Source organism: Cebidichthys violaceus, unplaced genomic scaffold (assembly GCF_023349555.1).
Source record: "Cebidichthys violaceus isolate CVI_PGR_0920_01 unplaced genomic scaffold, fCebVio1.0.p SCAF_5, whole genome shotgun sequence".
Classification (NCBI taxonomy): domain Eukaryota; kingdom Metazoa; phylum Chordata; class Actinopteri; order Perciformes; family Stichaeidae; genus Cebidichthys; species Cebidichthys violaceus.
The window spans coordinates 18,440,643-18,463,004 of NW_027176705.1; the positions used below are offsets into that span (position 1 = coordinate 18,440,643).

The 22,362-nt window shown below is 36.1% G+C and overlaps 1 protein-coding gene across 1 annotated transcript in view; it reads left to right on the plus strand.

Annotated features, from left to right (window-relative positions):
- Positions 1 to 21,870: 21,870 nt before the first annotated feature.
- The window catches only part of spg21 (SPG21 abhydrolase domain containing, maspardin), a 10,379-nt gene continuing 9,887 nt past the window's right edge, over positions 21,871 to 22,362 (plus strand). The window contains exons 1-2 of the mRNA XM_068730990.1: positions 21,871 to 21,979; positions 22,237 to 22,299. Coding sequence (XP_068587091.1) covers positions 22,237 to 22,299 — 63 coding nt within the window. The 5' untranslated portion in view covers positions 21,871 to 21,979. The remainder of the gene's footprint in view (positions 21,980 to 22,236; positions 22,300 to 22,362) is intronic.

A 22,362-nucleotide genomic window follows, 5' to 3' on the forward strand; every position in this document is an offset into this window, starting at 1 on the left:
AAAGATGTCAATCAGAGAGAATCAGTACATTATGATGTAGCTTTTCAAAAGTAAAGCCCTTCAAAATCGCATGCATGAGACATTTTGTCTAACTTCAGATTAGATGTTAGAGGAAATGGTGCATACTTACACAATTATTTCACCTCAGGTTAAAAGCAGACCACCTAAAGATGTCAATCAGAGAGAACCAGTCCATTATGATGTAGCATTTCAAAATTAAAGCCGTTCAAATTCGCATGCATGAGACATGTTGTCTAACTTCAGATTAGATTTCAGAGGAAATGGTGCATAGTTACACAATTACTTCACCTCAAGTTAAGAGAAGACCACCTAAAGATGTCAGTCGGAGAGAACCAGTACATTATAATGTAGCATTTCAAAATTAAAGCCCTTCAAAATCGCATGCATGAGACATGTTGTCTAACTTCAGATTAGATTTCAGAGGAAATGGTGCATAGTTACATTTTTTCGCCTCAGGTTAATAGCAGACCACCTAAAGATGTCAATCAAAGAGAACCAGTACATTATAATGTAGCATTTCAAAATTAAAGCTATTCAAAACCGCATGCATGAGACATTTTGTCTAACTTCAGATTAGATTATAGAGGAAATGGTGCATAGTTACATTTTTTCGCCTCAGGTTAATAGCAGACCACCTAAAGATGTCAAACAGAGAGAACCAGTACATTATAATGTAGCATTTCAAAATTAAAGCCCTTCAAAATCGCATGCATGAGACAATTTGTCTAACTTCAGATTAGATTTTAGAGGAAATGGTGTATAGTTACACAATTATTTCACCTCAGGTTAATAGCAGACAACCTAAAGATGTCAAACAGAGAGAACCAGTACATTATAATGTAGCATTTCAAAATTAAAGCCCTTCAAAATCGCATGCATGAGACAATTTGTCTAACTTCAGATTAGATTTTAGAGGAAATGGTGTATAGTTACACAATTATTTCACCTCAGGTTAATAGCAGACAACCTAAAGATGTCAATCAGAGAGAACCAGTACATTATGACATAGCATTTCAAAAGTAAAGCCCTTCAAAATCGCATGCATGGGACATTTTGTCTAACTTCAGATTAGATTATAGAGGATACGGTGCATAGTTACAACATTTTTTTCACCTCAAATTAAGAGCAGACCACCTAAAGATGTCAATAAGAGAGAACCAGCACATTATAATGTAGCATTTCAAAATTAAAGCCCTTCAAAATCGCATGCATGAGACAATTTGTCTAACTTCAGATTAGATTTTAGAGGAAATGGTGCATAGTTACACAGATATTTCACCTCAGGTTAATAGCAGACCACCTACAGATGTCAATCAGAGATAACCAGTACATTATGATGTAGCATTTCAAAATTAAAGCCCTTCAAAATCGCATGCATGAGACATGTTGTCTAACTTCAGATTAGATTTCAGAGGAAATGGTGCATAGTTACATTTTTTAAACCTCACGTTAATAGCAGACCACCTAAAGATGTCAATCAGAGAGAATCAGTACATTATGATGTAGCTTTTCAAAAGTAAAGCCCTTCAAAATCGCATGCATGAGACATTTTGTCTAACTTCAGATTAGATGTTAGAGGAAATGGTGCATACTTACACAATTATTTCACCTCAGGTTAAAAGCAGACCACCTAAAGATGTCAATCAGAGAGAACCAGTCCATTATGATGTAGCATTTCAAAATTAAAGCCGTTCAAATTCGCATGCATGAGACATGTTGTCTAACTTCAGATTAGATTTCAGAGGAAATGGTGCATAGTTACACAATTACTTCACCTCAAGTTAAGAGAAGACCACCTAAAGATGTCAGTCGGAGAGAACCAGTACATTATAATGTAGCATTTCAAAATTAAAGCCCTTCAAAATCGCATGCATGAGACATGTTGTCTAACTTCAGATTAGATTTCAGAGGAAATGGTGCATAGTTACATTTTTTCGCCTCAGGTTAATAGCAGACCACCTAAAGATGTCAATCAAAGAGAACCAGTACATTATAATGTAGCATTTCAAAATTAAAGCTATTCAAAACCGCATGCATGAGACATTTTGTCTAACTTCAGATTAGATTATAGAGGAAATGGTGCATAGTTACATTTTTTCGCCTCAGGTTAATAGCAGACCACCTAAAGATGTCAAACAGAGAGAACCAGTACATTATAATGTAGCATTTCAAAATTAAAGCCCTTCAAAATCGCATGCATGAGACAATTTGTCTAACTTCAGATTAGATTTTAGAGGAAATGGTGTATAGTTACACAATTATTTCACCTCAGGTTAATAGCAGACAACCTAAAGATGTCAATCAGAGAGAACCAGTACATTATGACATAGCATTTCAAAAGTAAAGCCCTTCAAAATCGCATGCATGGGACATTTTGTCTAACTTCAGATTAGATTATAGAGGATACGGTGCATAGTTACAACATTTTTTTCACCTCAAATTAAGAGCAGACCACCTAAAGATGTCAATAAGAGAGAACCAGCACATTATAATGTAGCATTTCAAAATTAAAGCCCTTCAAAATCGCATGCATGAGACATGTTGTCTAACTTCAGATTAGATTTCAGAGGAAATGGTGCATAGTTACATTTTTTAAACCTCACGTTAATAGCAGACCACCTAAAGATGTCAATCAGAGAGAATCAGTACATTATAATGTAGCTTTTCAAAAGTAAAGCCCTTCAAAATCGCATGCATGAGACATTTTGTCTAACTTCAGATTAGATGTTAGAGGAAATGGTGCATACTTACACAATTATTTCACCTCAGGTTAAAAGCAGACCACCTAAAGATGTCAGAGAAAACCAGTACATAATTATGTAGCATTTAAAAATTAAAGCCCTTCAAAATCGCATGCATGAGACATTTTGTCTAAATTCAGATTAGATGTTAGAGGAAATGGTGCATATTTACACAATTATTTCACCTCAGGTTAAAAGCAGACCACCTAAAGATGTCAATCAGAGAGAACCAGTACATTATATTGGAGCATTTCAAAATTAAAGCCCTTCAAAGTCGCATGCATGAGACAATTTGTCTAACTTCAGATTAGATTTTAGAGGAAATGGTGCATAGTTACACAGATATTTCACCTCAGGTTAATAGCAGACCACCTAAAGATGTCAATCAGAGAGAACCAGTACATTATGATGTAGCATTTCAAAATTAAAGCCCTTCAAAATCGCATGCATGAGACATGTTGTCTAACTTCAGATTAGATTTCAGAGGAAATGGTGCATACTTACACAATTATTTCACCTCAGGTTAAAAGCAGACCACCTAAAGATGTCAATCAGAGAGAACCAGTACATTATGACGTAGCATTTCAAAAGTAAAGCCCTTCAAAATCGCATGCATGAGACATTTTGTCTAACTTCAGATTAGATTATAGAGGAAATGGTGCATAGTTACATTTTTTTCACCTCACGTTAATAGCAGACCACCTAAAGATGTCAATCAGAGAGAACCAGTATATTATAATGTAGCATTTCAAAATTAAAGCCCTTCAAAATCGCATGCATGAGACATTTTGTCTAACTTTAGATTAGATGTAAGAGGAAATGGTGCATACTTACACAATTATTTCAACTCACGTTAATAGCAGACCACCTAAAGATGTCAATCAGAGAGAACCAGTACATCATTATGTAGCATTTCAAAATTAAAGCCCTTCAAAATCGCATGCATGAGACATTTTGTCTAACTTCAGATTAAATTTCAGAGAAAATGGTGCATAGTTACAACATTTTTTCGTCTCAGGTTAATAGCAGACCACCTAAAGATGTCAATCAGAGAGAACCAGTACATTATAATGTAGCATTTCAAAATTAAAGCCCTTCAAAATCGCATGCATGAGACAATTTGTCTAACTTCAGATTAGATTTTAGAAGAAATGGAGCATAGTTACACAATTATTTCACCTCAGGTTAATAGCAGACCACCTAAAGATGTCAATCAGAGATAACCAGTACATTATGTTGTAGCATTTCAAAATTAAAGCTATTCAAAACCGCATGCATGAGACATTTTGTCTAACTTCAGATTAGATTATAGAGGAAATGGTGCATAGTTACATTTTTTCGCCTCAGGTTAATAGCTGACCACCTAAAGATGTCAATCAGAGAGAACCAGTACATTATAATGTAGCATTTCAAAATTAAAGCCCTTCAAAATCGCATGCATGAGACAATTTGTCTAACTTCAGATTCGATTTTAGAGGAAATGGTGCATACTTACACAATTATTTCACCTCAGGTTAAAAGCAGACCACCTAAAGATGTCAATCAGAGAGAACCAGTACATTATGATGTAGCATTTCAAAAGTAACATCCTTCAAAATCGCATGCATGAGACATTTTGTCTAACTTCAGATTAGATTATAGAGGAAATGTTGCATAGTTACATTTTTTTCACCTCAGGTTAATAGCAGACCACCTAAAGATGTCAATCAGAGAGAACCAGTACATTATGATGTAGCATTTCAAAATTAAAGCCCTTCAAAGTCGCATGCATGAGACATTTTGTCTAACTTCAGATTAGATGTTAGAGGAAATGGTGCATATTTACACAATTATTTCACCTCAGGTTAAAAGCAGACCACCTAAAGATGTCAATCAGAGAGAACCAGTACAATATATTGGAGCATTTCAAAATTAAAGCCCTTCAAAGTCGCATGCATGAGACATTTTGTCTAACTTCAGATTAGATTATAGAGGAAATGGTGCATAGTTACATTTTTTTCACCTCACGTTAATAGCAGACCACCTAAAGATGTCAATCAGAGAGAACCAGTACATAATTATGTAGCATTTCAAAATTAAAGCCCTTCAAAATCGCATGCATGAGACATTTTGTCTAACTGAAGATTAAATTTCAGAGGAAATGGTGCATAGTTACAACATTTTTTCGTCTCAGGTTAATAGCAGACCACCTAAAGATGTCAATCAGAGAGAACCAGTACATTATGATGTAGCATTTAAAAATTAAAGCCCTTCAAAATCGCATGCATGAGACATTTTGTCTAAATTCAGATTAGATGTTAGAGGAAATGGTGCATATTTACACAATTATTTCACCTCAGGTTAAAAGCAGACCACCTAAAGATGTCAATCAGGGAGAACCAGTACATTATATTGGAGCATTTCAAAATTAAAGCCCTTCAAAGTCGCATGCATGAGACATTTTGTCTAACTTCAGCTTAGATGTTAGAGGAAATGGAGCATACTTACACTATTATTTCACCTCAAGTTAAGAGAAGACCACCTAAAGATGTCAGTCGGAGAGAACCAGTACATTATAATGTAGCATTTCAAAATTAAAGCCCTTCAAAATCGCATGCATGAGACATGTTGTCTAACTTCAGATTAGATTTCAGAGGAAATGGTGCATAGTTACATTTTTTCGCCTCAGGTTAATAGCAAACCACCTAAAGATGTCAATCAGAGAGAACCAGTACATTATAATGTAGCATTTCAAAATTAAAGCCCTTCAAAATAGCATGCATGAGACAATTTGTCTAACTTCAGATTAGATTTTAGAGGAAATGGTGCATAGTTACACAATTATTTCACCTCAGGTTAATAGCAGACCACCTAAAGATGTCAATCAGAGAGAATCAGTACATTATGATGTACCATTTCAAAAGTAAAGCCCTTCAAAATCGAATGCATGAGACATTTTGTCTAACTTCAGATTAGATTTTAGAGGAAATGGTGCATAGTTACAACATTTTTTCACCTCAGGTTAATAGCAGACCACCTAAAGATGTCAATCAGAGAGAAACAGTACATTATGATGTAGCATTTCAAAATTAAAGCCCTTCAAAATCGGATGCATGAGACATTTTGTCTAACTTCAGATTAAATTTCAAAGGAAATGGTGCATAGTTACAACATTTTTTCGCCTCAGGTTAATAGCAGACCACCTAAAGATGTCAATCAGAGAGAACCAGTACATTATAATGTAGCATTTCAAAATTAAAGCCCTTCAAAATCGCATGCATGAGACATGTTGTCTAACTTCAGATTAGATTTCAGAGGAAATGGTGCATAGTTACAACATTTTTTCGCCTCAGGTTAATAGCAGACCACCTAAAGATGTCAATCGGAGAGAACCAGTACATTATAATGTCGCATTTCAAAAGTAAAGCCCTTCAAAATCGCATGCATGAGACATTTTGTCTAACTTCAGATTAGATGTTAGAGGAAATGGTGCATAGTTACATTTTTTCGCCTCAGGTTAATAGCAGACCACCTAAAGATGTCAATCGGAGAGAACCAGTACATTATAATGTAGCATTTCAGAATTAAAGCCCTTAAAAATCGCATGCATGAGACATTTTGTCTAACTTCAGATTAGATTTTAGAGGAAATGGTGCATAGTTACATTTTTTCGCCTCAGGTTAATAGCAGACCACCTAAAGATGTCAAACAGAGAGAACCAGTACATTATAATGTAGCATTTCAAAATTAAAGCCCTTCAAAATCGCATGCATGAGACAATTTGTCTAACTTCAGATTAGATTTTAGAGGAAATGGTGTATAGTTACACAATTATTTCACCTCAGGTTAATAGCAGACCACCTAAAGATGTCAATCAGAGAGAACCAGTACATTATGACATAGCATTTCAAAAGTAAAGGCCTTCAAAATCGCATGCATGAGACATTTTGTCTAACTTCAGATTAGATTATAGAGGATATGGTGCATAGTTACAACATTTTTTTCACCTCAAGTTAAGAGCAAACCACCTAAAGATGTCAATCAGAGAGAACCAGTACATTATAATGTAGCATTTCAAAATTGAAGCCCTTCAAAATCGCATGCATGAGACATTTTGTCTAACTTCAGATTAGATTATAGAGGAAATGGTGCATAGTTACATTTTTTTCACCTCACGTTAATAGCAGACCACCAAAAGATGTCAATCAGAGAGAACAAGTACATTATAATGTAGCATTTCAAAATTAAAGCCCTTCAAAATCGCATGCATGAGACATTTTGTCTAACTTTAGATTAGATGTTAGAGGAAATGGTGCATACTTACACAATTATTTCACCTCACGTTAATAGCAGACCACCTAAAGATGTCAGAGAGAACCAGTACATCATTATGTAGCATTTCAAAATTAAAGCCCTTCAAAATCGCATGCATGAGACAATTTGTCTAACTTCAGATTAGATTTTAGAGGAAATGGTGCATAGTTACACAATTATTTCACCTCAGGTTAATAGCAGACCACCTAAAGATGTCAATCAGAGAGAACCAGTACATTATAATGTAGCATTTCAAAATTAAAGCTATTCAAAACCGCATGCATGAGACATTTTGTCTAACTTCAGCTTAGATGTTAGAGGAAATGGTGCATAGTTACAACATTTTTTCACCTCAAGTTAAGAGAAGACCACCTAAAGATGTCAATCGGAGAGAACCAGTACATTATAATGTAGCATTTCAAAATTAAAGCCCTTCAAAATCGCATGAATGAGACATTTTGTCTAACTTTAGATTAGATGTTAGAGGAAATGGTGCATACTTACACAATTATTTCATCTCAAGTTAATAGCAGACCACCCAAAGATGTCAATTAGAGAGATCCAGTACATTATAATGAAGCATTTCAAAATTAAAGCCCTTCAAAATCGCATGCATGAGACAATTTGTCTAACTTCAGATTAGATTTTAGAGGAAATGGTGCATAGTTACACAATTATTTCACCTCAGGTTAATAGCAGACCACCTAAAGATGTCAATCAGAGATAACCAGTACATTATGATGTAGCATTTCAAAATTAAAGCCCTTCAAAATCGCATGCATGAGACATGTTGTCTAACTTCAGATTAGATTTCAGAGGAAATGGTGCATAGTTACAAAAAAATTTCTCCTCAGGTTAATAGCAGACCACCTAAAGATGTCAATCAGAGAGAACCAGTACATTATAATGTAGCATTTCAAGATTAAAGCTATTCAAAACCACATGCATGAGACATTTTGTCTAACTTCAGCTTAGATGTTAGAGGAAATGGTGCATAGTTACAACATTTTTTCACCTCAAGTTAAGAGAAGACCACCTAAAGATGTCAATCGGAGAGAACCAGTACATTATAATGTAGCATTTCAAAATTAAAGCCCTTCAAAATCGCATGAATGAGACATTTTGTCTAACTTTAGATTAGATGATAGAGGAAATGGTGCATACTTACACAATTATTTCACCTCAGGTTAATAGCAGACCACCCAAAGATGTCAATCAGAGAGAACCAGTACATTATGATGTAGCATTTCAAAAGTAAAGCCCTTCAAAATCGCATGCATGAGACATTTTGTCTAACTTCAGATTAAATTTCAGAGAAAATGGTGCATAGTTACAACATTTTTTCGTCTCAGGTTAATAGCAGACCACCTAAAGATGTCAATCAGAGAGAACCAGTACATTATAATGTAGCATTTCAAAATTAAAGCCCTTCAAAATCGCATGCATGAGACAATTTGTCTAACTTCAGATTAGATTTTAGAGGAAATGGAGCATAGTTACACAATTATTTCACCTCAGGTTAATAGCAGACCACCTAAAGATGTCAATCAGAGATAACCAGTACATTATGTTGTAGCATTTCAAAATTAAAGCTATTCAAAACCGCATGCATGAGACATTTTGTCTAACTTCAGATTAGATTATAGAGGAAATGGTGCATAGTTACATTTTTTCGCCTCAGGTTAATAGCTGACCACCTAAAGATGTCAATCAGAGAGAACCAGTACATTATAATGTAGCATTTCAAAATTAAAGCCCTTCAAAATCGCATGCATGAGACAATTTGTCTAACTTCAGATTCGATTTTAGAGGAAATGGTGCATACTTACACAATTATTTCACCTCAGGTTAAAAGCAGACCACCTAAAGATGTCAATCAGAGAGAACCAGTACATTATGATGTAGCATTTCAAAAGTAACATCCTTCAAAATCGCATGCATGAGACATTTTGTCTAACTTCAGATTAGATTATAGAGGAAATGTTGCATAGTTACATTTTTTTCACCTCAGGTTAATAGCAGACCACCTAAAGATGTCAATCAGAGAGAACCAGTACATTATGATGTAGCATTTCAAAATTAAAGCCCTTCAAAGTCGCATGCATGAGACATTTTGTCTAAATTCAGATTAGATGTTAGAGGAAATGGTGCATATTTACACAATTATTTCACCTCAGGTTAAAAGCAGACCACCTAAAGATGTCAATCAGAGAGAACCAGTACATTATATTGGAGCATTTCAAAATTAAAGCCCTTCAAAGTCGCATGCATGAGACATTTTGTCTAACTTCAGATTAGATTATAGAGGAAATGGTGCATAGTTACATTTTTTTCACCTCACGTTAATAGCAGACCACCTAAAGATGTCAATCAGAGAGAACCAGTACATAATTATGTAGCATTTCAAAATTAAAGCCCTTCAAAATCGCATGCATGAGACATTTTGTCTAACTGAAGATTAAATTTCAGAGGAAATGGTGCATAGTTACAACATTTTTTCGTCTCAGGTTAATAGCAGACCACCTAAAGATGTCAATCAGAGAGAACCAGTACATTATGATGTAGCATTTAAAAATTAAAGCCCTTCAAAATCGCATGCATGAGACATTTTGTCTAAATTCAGATTAGATGTTAGAGGAAATGGTGCATATTTACACAATTATTTCACCTCAGGTTAAAAGCAGACCACCTAAAGATGTCAATCAGGGAGAACCAGTACATTATATTGGAGCATTTCAAAATTAAAGCCCTTCAAAGTCGCATGCATGAGACATTTTGTCTAACTTCAGCTTAGATGTTAGAGGAAATGGAGCATACTTACACAATTATTTCACCTCAAGTTAAGAGAAGACCACCTAAAGATGTCAGTCGGAGAGAACCAGTACATTATAATGTAGCATTTCAAAATTAAAGCCCTTCAAAATCGCATGCATGAGACATGTTGTCTAACTTCAGATTAGATTTCAGAGGAAATGGTGCATAGTTACATTTTTTCGCCTCAGGTTAATAGCAGACCACCTAAAGATGTCAATCAGAGAGAACCAGTACATTATAATGTAGCATTTCAAAAGTAAAGCCCTTCAAAATCGAATGCATGAGACATTTTGTCTAACTTCAGATTAGATTATAGAGGAAATGGTGCATAGTTACAACATTTTTTTCAGCTCACGTTAATAGCACACCACCTAAAGATGTCAATCAGAGAGAACCAGTACATTATAATGTAGCATTTCAAAATTAAAGCCCTTCAAAATCGCATGCATGAGACATTTTGTCTAACTTCAGATTAGATGTTAGAGGAAATGGTGCATACTTACACAATTATTTCACCTCAGGTTAATAGCAGACCACCTAAAGATGTCAATCAGAGAGAATCAGTACATCATTATGTAGCATTTCAAAATTAAAGCCCTTCAAAATCGCATGCATGAGACATTTTGTTTAACTTCAGATTAGATTTTAGAGGAAATGGTGCATAGTTACAACATTTTTTCACCTCAGGTTAATAGCAGACCACCTAAAGATGTCAATCAGAGAGAAACAGTACATTATGATGTAGCATTTCAAAATTAAAGCCCTTCAAAATCGGATGCATGAGACATTTTGTCTAACTTCAGATTAAATTTCAAAGGAAATGGTGCATAGTTACAACATTTTTTCGCCTCAGGTTAATAGCAGACCACCTAAAGATGTCAATCAGAGAGAACCAGTACATTATAATGTAGCATTTCAAAATTAAAGCCCTTCAAAATCGCATGCATGAGACATGTTGTCTAACTTCAGATTAGATTTCAGAGGAAATGGTGCATAGTTACAACATTTTTTCGCCTCAGGTTAATAGCAGACCACCTAAAGATGTCAATCGGAGAGAACCAGTACATTATAATGTCGCATTTCAAAAGTAAAGCCCTTCAAAATCGCATGCATGAGACATTTTGTCTAACTTCAGATTAGATGTTAGAGGAAATGGTGCATAGTTACATTTTTTCGCCTCAGGTTAATAGCAGACCACCTAAAGATGTCAATCGGAGAGAACCAGTACATTATAATGTAGCATTTCAGAATTAAAGCCCTTAAAAATCGCATGCATGAGACATTTTGTCTAACTTCAGATTAGATTTTAGAGGAAATGGTGCATAGTTACATTTTTTCGCCTCAGGTTAATAGCAGACCACCTAAAGATGTCAAACAGAGAGAACCAGTACATTATAATGTAGCATTTCAAAATTAAAGCCCTTCAAAATCGCATGCATGAGACAATTTGTCTAACTTCAGATTAGATTTTAGAGGAAATGGTGTATAGTTACACAATTATTTCACCTCAGGTTAATAGCAGACCACCTAAAGATGTCAATCAGAGAGAACCAGTACATTATGACATAGCATTTCAAAAGTAAAGCCCTTCAAAATCGCATGCATGAGACATTTTGTCTAACTTCAGATTAGATTATAGAGGATATGGTGCATAGTTACAACATTTTTTTCACCTCAAGTTAAGAGCAAACCACCTAAAGATGTCAATCAGAGAGAACCAGTACATTATAATGTAGCATTTCAAAATTGAAGCCCTTCAAAATCGCATGCATGAGACATTTTGTCTAACTTCAGATTAGATTATAGAGGAAATGGTGCATAGTTACATTTTTTTCACCTCACGTTAATAGCAGACCACCAAAAGATGTCAATCAGAGAGAACAAGTACATTATAATGTAGCATTTCAAAATTAAAGCCCTTCAAAATCGCATGCATGAGACATTTTGTCTAACTTTAGATTAGATGTTAGAGGAAATGGTGCATACTTACACAATTATTTCACCTCACGTTAATAGCAGACCACCTAAAGATGTCAGAGAGAACCAGTACATCATTATGTAGCATTTCAAAATTAAAGCCCTTCAAAATCGCATGCATGAGACAATTTGTCTAACTTCAGATTAGATTTTAGAGGAAATGGTGCATAGTTACACAATTATTTCACCTCAGGTTAATAGCAGACCACCTAAAGATGTCAATCAGAGAGAACCAGTACATTATAATGTAGCATTTCAAAATTAAAGCTATTCAAAACCGCATGCATGAGACATTTTGTCTAACTTCAGCTTAGATGTTAGAGGAAATGGTGCATAGTTACAACATTTTTTCACCTCAAGTTAAGAGAAGACCACCTAAAGATGTCAATCGGAGAGAACCAGTACATTATAATGTAGCATTTCAAAATTAAAGCCCTTCAAAATCGCATGAATGAGACATTTTGTCTAACTTTAGATTAGATGTTAGAGGAAATGGTGCATACTTACACAATTATTTCACCTCAAGTTAATAGCAGACCACCCAAAGATGTCAATTAGAGAGAACCAGTACATTATAATGAAGCATTTCAAAATTAAAGCCCTTCAAAATCGCATGCATGAGACAATTTGTCTAACTTCAGATTAGATTTTAGAGGAAATGGTGCATAGTTACACAATTATTTCACCTCAGGTTAATAGCAGACCACCTAAAGATGTCAATCAGAGATAACCAGTACATTATGATGTAGCATTTCAAAATTAAAGCCCTTCAAAATCGCATGCATGAGACATGTTGTCTAACTTCAGATTAGATTTCAGAGGAAATGGTGCATAGTTACAAAAAAATTTCTCCTCAGGTTAATAGCAGACCACCTAAAGATGTCAATCAGAGAGAACCAGTACATTATAATGTAGCATTTCAAAATTAAAGCTATTCAAAACCGCATGCATGAGACATTTTGTCTAACTTCAGCTTAGATGTTAGAGGAAATGGTGCATAGTTACAACATTTTTTCACCTCAAGTTAAGAGAAGACCACCTAAAGATGTCAATCGGAGAGAACCAGTACATTATAATGTAGCATTTCAAAATTAAAGCCCTTCAAAATCGCATGAATGAGACATTTTGTCTAACTTTAGATTAGATGATAGAGGAAATGGTGCATACTTACACAATTATTTCACCTCAGGTTAATAGCAGACCACCCAAAGATGTCAATCAGAGAGAACCAGTACATTATGATGTAGCATTTCAAAAGTAAAGCCCTTCAAATTCGCATGCATGAGACATGTTGTCTAACTTCAGATTAGATTATAGAGGAAATGGTGCATAGTTACATTTTTTTCACCTCAGGTTAATAGCAGACCACCTAAAGATGTCAATCAGAGAGAACCAGTACATTATGATGTAGCATTTCAAAATTAAAGCCCTTCAAAATCGCATGCATGAGACATTTTGTCTAACTTCAGATTAGATGTTAGAGGAAATGGTGGATATTTACACAATTATTTCACCTCGGGTTAATAGCAGACCACCTAAAGATGTCAATCAGAGAGAACCAGTACATTATGACATAGCATTTCAAAAGTAAAGCCCTTCAAAATCGCATGCATGAGACATTTTGTCTAACTTCAGATTAGATTTTAGAGGAAATGGTGCATAGTTACAACATTTTTTTCACCTCAGGTTAATAGCAGACCACCTAAAGATGTCAATCAGAGAGAACCAGTACATTATGACGTAGCATTTCAAAAGTAAAGCCCTTCAAAATCGAATGCATGAGACATTTTGTCTAACTTCAGATTAGATTATAGAGGAAATGGTGCATACTTACACAATTATTTCACCTCAAGTTAATAGAAGACCACCTAAAGATGTCAATCGGAGAGAACCAGTACATTATAATGTAGCATTTCAGAATTAAAGCCCTTAAAAATCGCATGCATGAGACATTTTGTCTAACTTCAGATTAGATTATAGAGGAAATGGTGCATAGTTACATTTTTTTCACCTCACGTTAATAGCAGACCACCAAAAGATGTCAATCAGAGAGAACCAGTACATTATAATGTAGCATTTCAAAATTAAAGCCCTTCAAAATAGCATGCATGAGACAATTTGTCTAACTTCAGATTAGATTTTAGAGGAAATGGTGTATAGTTACACAATTATTTCACCTCAGGTTAATAGCAGACCACCGAAAGATGTCAATCAGAGAGAACCAGTACATTATGATGTAGCATTTCAAAATTAAAGCCCTTCAAAATCGCATGCATGAGACATGTTGTCTAACTTCAGATTAGGTTTCAGAGGAAATGGTGCAGTTACATTTTTTCGCCTCAGGTTAATAGCAGACCACCTAAAGATGTCAATCAGAGAGAACCAGTACATTATAATGTAGCATTTCAAAATTAAAGCCCTTCAAAATCGCATCCATGAGACATTTTGTCTAACTTCAGATTCGATTTTAGAGGAAATGGTGCATAGTTACACAATTATTTCACCTCAGGTTAATAGCAGACCACCTAAAGATGTCAATCAGAGAGAACCAGTACATTATGATGTAGCATTTCAAAAGTAACATCCTTCAAAATCGCATGCATGAGACATTTTGTCTAACTTCAGATTAGATTATAGAGGAAATGGTGCATAGTTACATTTTTTTCACCTCAGGTTAATAGCAGACCACCAAAAGATGTCAAACAGAGAGAACCAGTACATTATAATGTAGCATTTCAAAATTAAAGCCCTTCAAAATCGCATGCATGAGACAATTTGTCTAACTTCAGATTAGATTTTAGAGGAAATGGTGTATAGTTACACAATTATTTCACCTCAGGTTAATAGCAGACCACCTAAAGATGTCAATCAGAGAGAACCAGTACATTATGATGTAGCATTTCAAAATTAAAGCCCTTCAAAATCGCATGCATGAGACATGTTGTCTAACTTCAGATTAGATTTCAGAGGAAATGGTGCATAGTTACAACATTTTTTCGCCTCAGGTTAATAGCAGACCACCTAAAGATGTCAATCAGAGAGAACCAATACATTATAATGTAGCATTTCAAAATTAAAGCCCTTCAAAATCGCATGCATGAGACATTTTGTCTAAATTCAGATTAGATTTTAGAGGAAATGGTGCATAGTTACAACATTTTTTCACCTCAGGTTAATAGCAGACCACCTAAAGATGTCAATCAGAGAGAACCAGTACATTATGATGTAGCATTTCAAAATTAAAGCCCTTCAAAATCGCATGAATGAGACATTTTGTCTAACTTCAGATTAGATGTTAGAGGAAATGGTGCATACTTACACAATTATTTCACCTCAGGTTAATAGCAGACCACCCAAAGATGTCAATCAGAGAGAACCAGTACATTATGATGTAGCATTTCAAAAGTAAAGCCCTTCAAAATCGCATGCATGAGACATGTTGTCTAACTTCAGATTAGATTTTAGAGGAAATGGTGTATAGTTACACAATTGTTTCACCTCAGGTTAATAGCAGACCACCTAAAGATGTCAATCAGAGAGAACCAGTACATTATGATGTAGCATTTCAAAATTAAAGCCCTTCAAAATCGCATGCATGAGACAATTTGTCTAACTTCAGATTAGATTTTAGAGGAAATGGTGTATAGTTACACAATTGTTTCACCTCAGGTTAATAGCAGACCACCTAAAGATGTCAATCAGAGAGAACCAGTACATTATGATGTAGCATTTCAAAATTAAAGCCCTTCAAAATCGCATGCAGGAGATATGTTGTCTAACTTCAGATTAGATTTCAGAGGAAATGGTGCATAGTTACAACAGTTTTTCGCCTCAGGTTAATAGCAGACCACCTATAGATGTCAATCAGAGAGAACCAGTACATTATAATGTAGCATTTCAAAATTAAAGCCCTTCAAAATCTCATTCACAGGCCAACTTCAAATCACATTCATGAGACAATTTGTCTAATTTCAGATTAGATTTTAGAGGAAACGGGGCATAGATACAAAATAGATCTGCTCCGTGATGGCACGGCGGCCACAACACAAGTACAATGCATATTTAAATAAATTGCTCTTACTGTTCGTAGCTCTCCTTCTCCGTTCAGGCTGTAAAGAGGACGTCCATGGCACTTCACAATGTATGAGGTGAAGAGGATTTCAAGTCTTCAATGTTTCACTCCTGCTGCAGAACCAGGGTCACAACAAAAATACCAGTCCTTGATGGCACAGCGGTCAAAAAGAACAAACAGCCCAACACAAACACAATGCAAATAAACAATAAGATGGCACAGCGGCCAGATAACACAAGCAACACTACACAACTGAATTCAGTAGACCAAATGATGAAGTGGAGTCATCAATAACACCAATCTCCTGTATGTACAATCTTTTGGGGGGTAGGCTAACCAGACTATACGACCAGAGTCACAACCAACATATCAGCTCAGAGATGACACAAGCAGTATTTAGCTAGTCCAACCAGTCTGGTCAGAATAAAGCCAGGTGGCACAAATGGAAAGTAACGGTACCTGCCGTGGGAATCCAGTCAGTCTCGGTGTTATGCTATTGTTTGGCACAACAAACATATCGGCTCAGAGATGACAGAAAGCAGCACAACTCAAATAAGAAGTAGTTATATCAGCTCTTACTGTTCGTAGCTCTTCTTCTGCGTCCTCAGCTAGCTTCAAAAGTCTGAAGACCAGATGAAAACCGCGGCTGAAATGAGTCCAATTAATTAGCTAACTAGCCTTAGCAGTGTTGACAAAAAACGAAGTTTCTCAGCTGGTGCTACCTCTTCAAGCTCCTCTCTCGAGATGAAAGCCCAGTCCTGCAGAAGAAAGGACTCGAGACCTCGACGTTCTAGAGCGATATGACGCCACTGACGGCCTTTGAATCAAACCTGTCAATGTGGCGAGGTGACGTCAGCAGCAATCAAATGAAAACAAAAATAAAAAAATGTGTCCACCTGCTCTGAGCATGCGCATTGCTGTTTTCCAACACTACCGGACTTTGCGAGCCAAGCCAAACTTAATACACCATTTTAAAGACCCAGTCACTTATCTTATGTTCTATATTAATGATAAAGTACAACTGAGGATGTTTTATGTCATGCATTAATCCAGAATTATCCACACGTTTTGTTTGCGCTTGACCATTGCTTCTAATTATTTTTAATATTAACATTAGCAGTTATGTACACCCAAACAACCTGTGACGTTGCTGACATGTTTTAACGTTAGGGCGTCTGTGACTATCTCCAAAACCTTTTTACTTTAAATATGTGGTGTCCCATAACGTATGATTCACATTCTGGATTGCCTCGACCATTAATATAATAGGATGTTTGCCCCTAAATGTGCTCTTGTATTGTTAAAATGCCACCGATTGTTCATAAAAACACAAAATAAATGGTTACAAGCGTGCAGATTATATTTCTATATATTTAAATCTTACTTGTTTTTGTTTATTCTGGCTTTTTCTGCTTCTATCAGGATGAAGTTAACCAGATTGTGACCAGTAATGTTCGTCTCAAACAGGTAAATGTGACTGTTGAATTCAGGAAAAACAAAAATATATGCCAACTACACATTTAGAAAATTCCAATAACAATAGTCAGAGGGTACGCCACATTGCAAGTGTAGCGGCGTTCCGTCGGTTTTGTTCAATATTAAGCCGTAAATGAGCTGCAGGCACAGTGACTTCATTTCCTTACGCGAATGACAGGAGACTGTTTAGTTATTTTCCGTTTGTCTTTATTTTGCGTAGCAAAGCTTTAACTAAATATACAAACAATATTCTCTGTCACATGGTAGAAAAACTATGTGCTCCCATGCCTAATGCAGCTCTTCGTTTGCACCTGCTGCCGCCATGACGTCATTAAAACACTACACAAGGGAGCGTCAATCGTTAACATAAATGTCTTTCAATATATTTCACATATCTTAGTTCCTACACAATGAGCACAATTCAGAAATTAAATGATAAATATTCCCAAAATTCCAATTAAATAATATATACACCTGTGGCTCTTACAGCAGGTATGTAGATTTAACAGGATTTGGAGTAGATCTTATTTTTATACGTACAGCCAGTCAATGTTTACAGTTATTTTAAGGGAATTAAGGTCATGCTCACCTTTGATTATCAGCAAAAGAGTGTTTCTACGCAGAACTTTCCCTAGAAATTAATGCTATTAAAGTTTTTAATAGTTACTCAATTATTATAAATCATATATTTTAACAATGAATCTGCTGTTTAATTTACATACTTCGATGTAGTTGCAACTGAGTAGCCCATCGTCATGTATTTATATGCTTTTTATTGGTGAATATATTACACAAATACTATCACAAAAGAATGATATTTGTTGTTTCAACAAGTTGAAATAGAAAGAAGGGTTTATGACATGGTGACTACTGGAGGTTACAAGTTTTTATTTCTTCTGCTGTGATATATCAGTACATGACAACTTGTATTTTCACTATGTATTCATTCTGGGAATAAAAACAACTAAACTTGGCTTCATCAGAACACTTCATAGTATCAAGCTCCATGTGAACCTGAATTGGAATCCAGATGAATACGGAGGCATCAGGAAGATCAGAGTCCCTTCAACCGACATATGGAAACCAGACCTGGTGCTGTACAACAAGTAAACACACACTACTCAAACTCACACACACACACACACACACACACACACACACACACACACACACACACACACACACCTGTTCGTCCAAATGCCTCGCATGCTTCCCTCACACTCTCCCTCTGTCCCCGTCTTCCTCTTCCTCAGCGCTGACGGCGACTTTGCCATCATCCACGAAACCAAAGTCCTGTTGGAGCACACTGGGATGAGAACGTGGAACCCTCCGGCCATCTTCAAGAGCTACTGCGAGATCATCGTCCTCCATTTCCCGATCGACCTGCAGAACTGCAGCATGAAGCTGGGGACCTGGACATACGACGGACTGCTGGTCGTCATCAACCCAGTGAGTGTGACTTATATATAATATATATTCACAGGGTTATGTTGACAGATCAGTGTGAAAGTTTGTGTCTGTGGTTTCAAATACTACAGATTTAGTAACCATCACTCCTGTCACAAAACTGTAGTTTACAGTATGTAACCCCTGAATATCTTTACCTTCATGGCCTTTTTTCTCTTGTTTGTAAGTTCTTTGGGTAACACTGTGGGCACCTGTGGTTATATATAAGAGTAGGTAGGACCAGAATTCACTGGGGTGGGCCTATAGTTTTCTACCAGCACAGGAGAGACAGCGTGAGTCCGGAGGTTTTTTTTGTTCTTTTTGTTTGTTTGCTTGTTTTGTTTGGCTTACTTAAATAAATAAGAACAATCAGAATCCTGTATGGACATTCAACTCTTTTCTGCTTGCGTAAAATACCAACCAAGGTGCATCAGTGGCCTTTGATTATTGTTTGTTTTATTTAGATTTATTTGACAAATGGCCACTACACTAAGGAAAGGTGCTTTAATGCTTCCTTTCCTATCTCCTTTAGCATAGGAAACACTGGACCTTACTTTACCAAAGGAAAGAAGATAACACCACCCCACAATTCCTTGCGGCGGCAACATTTAAAGTGACGCACCATTCGGCCGTCCATCAAAACAAATAATATATTTTGCAGATTTAACAATTTAATTTCATACAGTCATATATTGATCAGATTCATGTGGATAAATATGAGAGGACAGTCGCAACCATGTGGTTTCATTGTATTTGTATTTATGTATGAAAAAAAAGAATACAATGAACAGTTAATATAGCAAAAACTGTAAACACATTCTCATAAACAACATAAATAAATATTACATGTCCAAAAAGCAGGTTACTCAAGCAATAAACTAAATTTGTATCATATAAACTTGTGACTGGTAGCTTTTATTCCTTTTTTAATTTCACTTCCTTAGTAATGAAGTCATATTTTTTCCAAGTGCCCACGTTTAAGATGAGATAATCCTAAATCCTAGATCCTAGCATCCATCCTTCAATCCACTTTCTGTAACCGCTTAACTCTAACAGCTTACAAGATGGAAACGAGATCAAAGTCCAGTCAAAATACAAGAGGCCACGACTGGGTAGCAGGTCAGGACCAGGTAACAAGGAAGGGAACAAGTATAGATGGATGGATGCAAAAGCTTTGAGCATCACAACAACACTCAGAGTCGGGCAGCTGACTCAGGAGAAGGGGCTGCTACAAAAACCGACAGGTAACTGGGGAATGAGTGACAGGTGAGCAGGTGCATGATGGAGTCAGGTGTGAAAGTCTGAGGGCATCTGGTGAATGGATGGAGAGTTGAAGTGGTGACCCCCCTTCGTAAGATGTATAAAAATACTCTGCTTTGAATAATAATTTGACTGGTGTGTTTTTTTTAACCACACAGTTGTATTGCCTCATAAAACTCAAAAAATCTTATTCCAATACTGAATTTATAAATATGTAAACATTGCTCACTTCAAGGGTTTAACTGCTGGACACAAGATGTCTCTCATTTCACTGAAAAGTCAATTTTCACTTTCGTGCACTGCAGGTTTCTTGTTTCCACATCACACTAGTAGAAGTTGTATTTTGGACCAAGATGGACTTCTTGTGATGTCACATGCTCAAACGTCCAGGTTTTAAGATGAGATTTAAGGTACAAATGAACTTTATAACCTTCATGAAGGAAATAAATGAATAAATTGTGTTTGTTTTGTTGAGGTTCACTGTAACAGTCTAAATGTTCAGCTGTTTATATTCCTCATTATATGTTCGTAAAAGGTATTGTTTTGATGATGGTTGATGAAACACAAAGAGAGGGTCATTCATTCACATGTTGTATGTGAGATGAGATGCTGCTCTCCTGTGGTTCCACTGCAGAACAGCATCAGTATGAACAAACACTCTTTCTGACACACAAGCACGCACACAAAAATATGCACACACACACACACACACACACACACACACACACACACACACACACACACACACGCACGCACACACAACTTGCAGATGGAATTTAGGGATTTAGAGATTTCTCAGGTGAACTGTTTGTATCTTCAGTTATGGCTGACTTTCATTATCTCAGATCAAGAAGATATAAAGGAGGGAAGGAAAGGTGAAAGAAATAATGAAGGTGTACAGAATAAAAGACAGAAAAAAGACATTAGTAATATACTGTATATTTATATATATATATATATATATATATATATATATATATATTTTAATTTTTTTTTTTTTTTTTTTTTACCCCACGCTGAATTAAAAAGTTAACCTGCAATCAGCTCCAGTCAGTCACAGGAGAAGACAATTAAACCACAACGCTGTGTTTTAAATAAGATTTGATCTGACAAAAACATGAAAATATTCATGTTTTATCGTGTAATTTGCTAGACACAGTGAATACAGCTCGATCAAATTCACGGAGCTCCTCCAGATGATGTTATGAACCCGGCGTGAAGACGCCATTTAGTTTCCCGGGATATCTGGGACTTCCACAACAAGTACAAAGCACAAATAGAGGTTATTTCTTCCATGGTTGATGGCGGAAATAAATGGCTTAAATTAATAACGGCTGGTAAGGGCGATAAGCCACGCCCTCTCTCTGGCGCGTCTAGTAATAGCTTCCTTTGTTTTTAACAGTAGATACAATGGTTCTATATTGTGTAAAACTTATTAATAAAGTCCATGTGTGTTGGATTGGTTCCTGACCATTCTACTTATGAATTTATGATATTGTATGAGTTGTGAAAATTATATAGTAACAGCATGTTATTATAAATCTTATCTTGACTAAAATGTATAGTATTTCATCAAACACATCTATTTCAACACTCATCTTAAAGATAGAAACTAGCAAGAGTCGGTAAGTAAGTTTATATAATACTCACAATGTAAAATCTAACACGGCATTTGCTGTCATCAGATACAAATGTGACATAATGACGTCATAGTCCACTCAGCGTGCCTAGCGTGTTAACGGTAGGCGGTGGGCGGTGGCAGGCTTTGCGGAAGTGTATGGAGCTGGAGTCATATGACCAGGCACTCAGCCGGAGAAAATGCTACCTAGATATGGATAAAATTCCTCGGACACGGTGACTAACATCCACAGCGAACACGGTAACAGTACCCAGAAATCATAGTGACACAGTAAATAACGTTATATTCGGTCATTGACTTCTCACCGTGACGTGTGCAAACGGCCGCACACTCTCGTTGATGCTATCTTGAGCAAATGCACACAGTTAACGTTAGCTGTTAAGCTAATATTACAGCTTGTCGTACTATATGGTAACAGTTGAATTGGGGAAGTGGTTTAACGTTAGCTGTTTGAGTCACTCTGTTTCCTGAATGTCTGTCTCTGAACGTGTCCTCAGATGGAGGAGATTAAAGTGTCTCCTGACTACAACTGGTTCAGAAGCACAGTGCCCCTGAAAAGAGTAAGTACCTTCTGATTTCTAATCTGTGATGGTGTTCCACAACCCGTGGGGCCCACTGCTTAA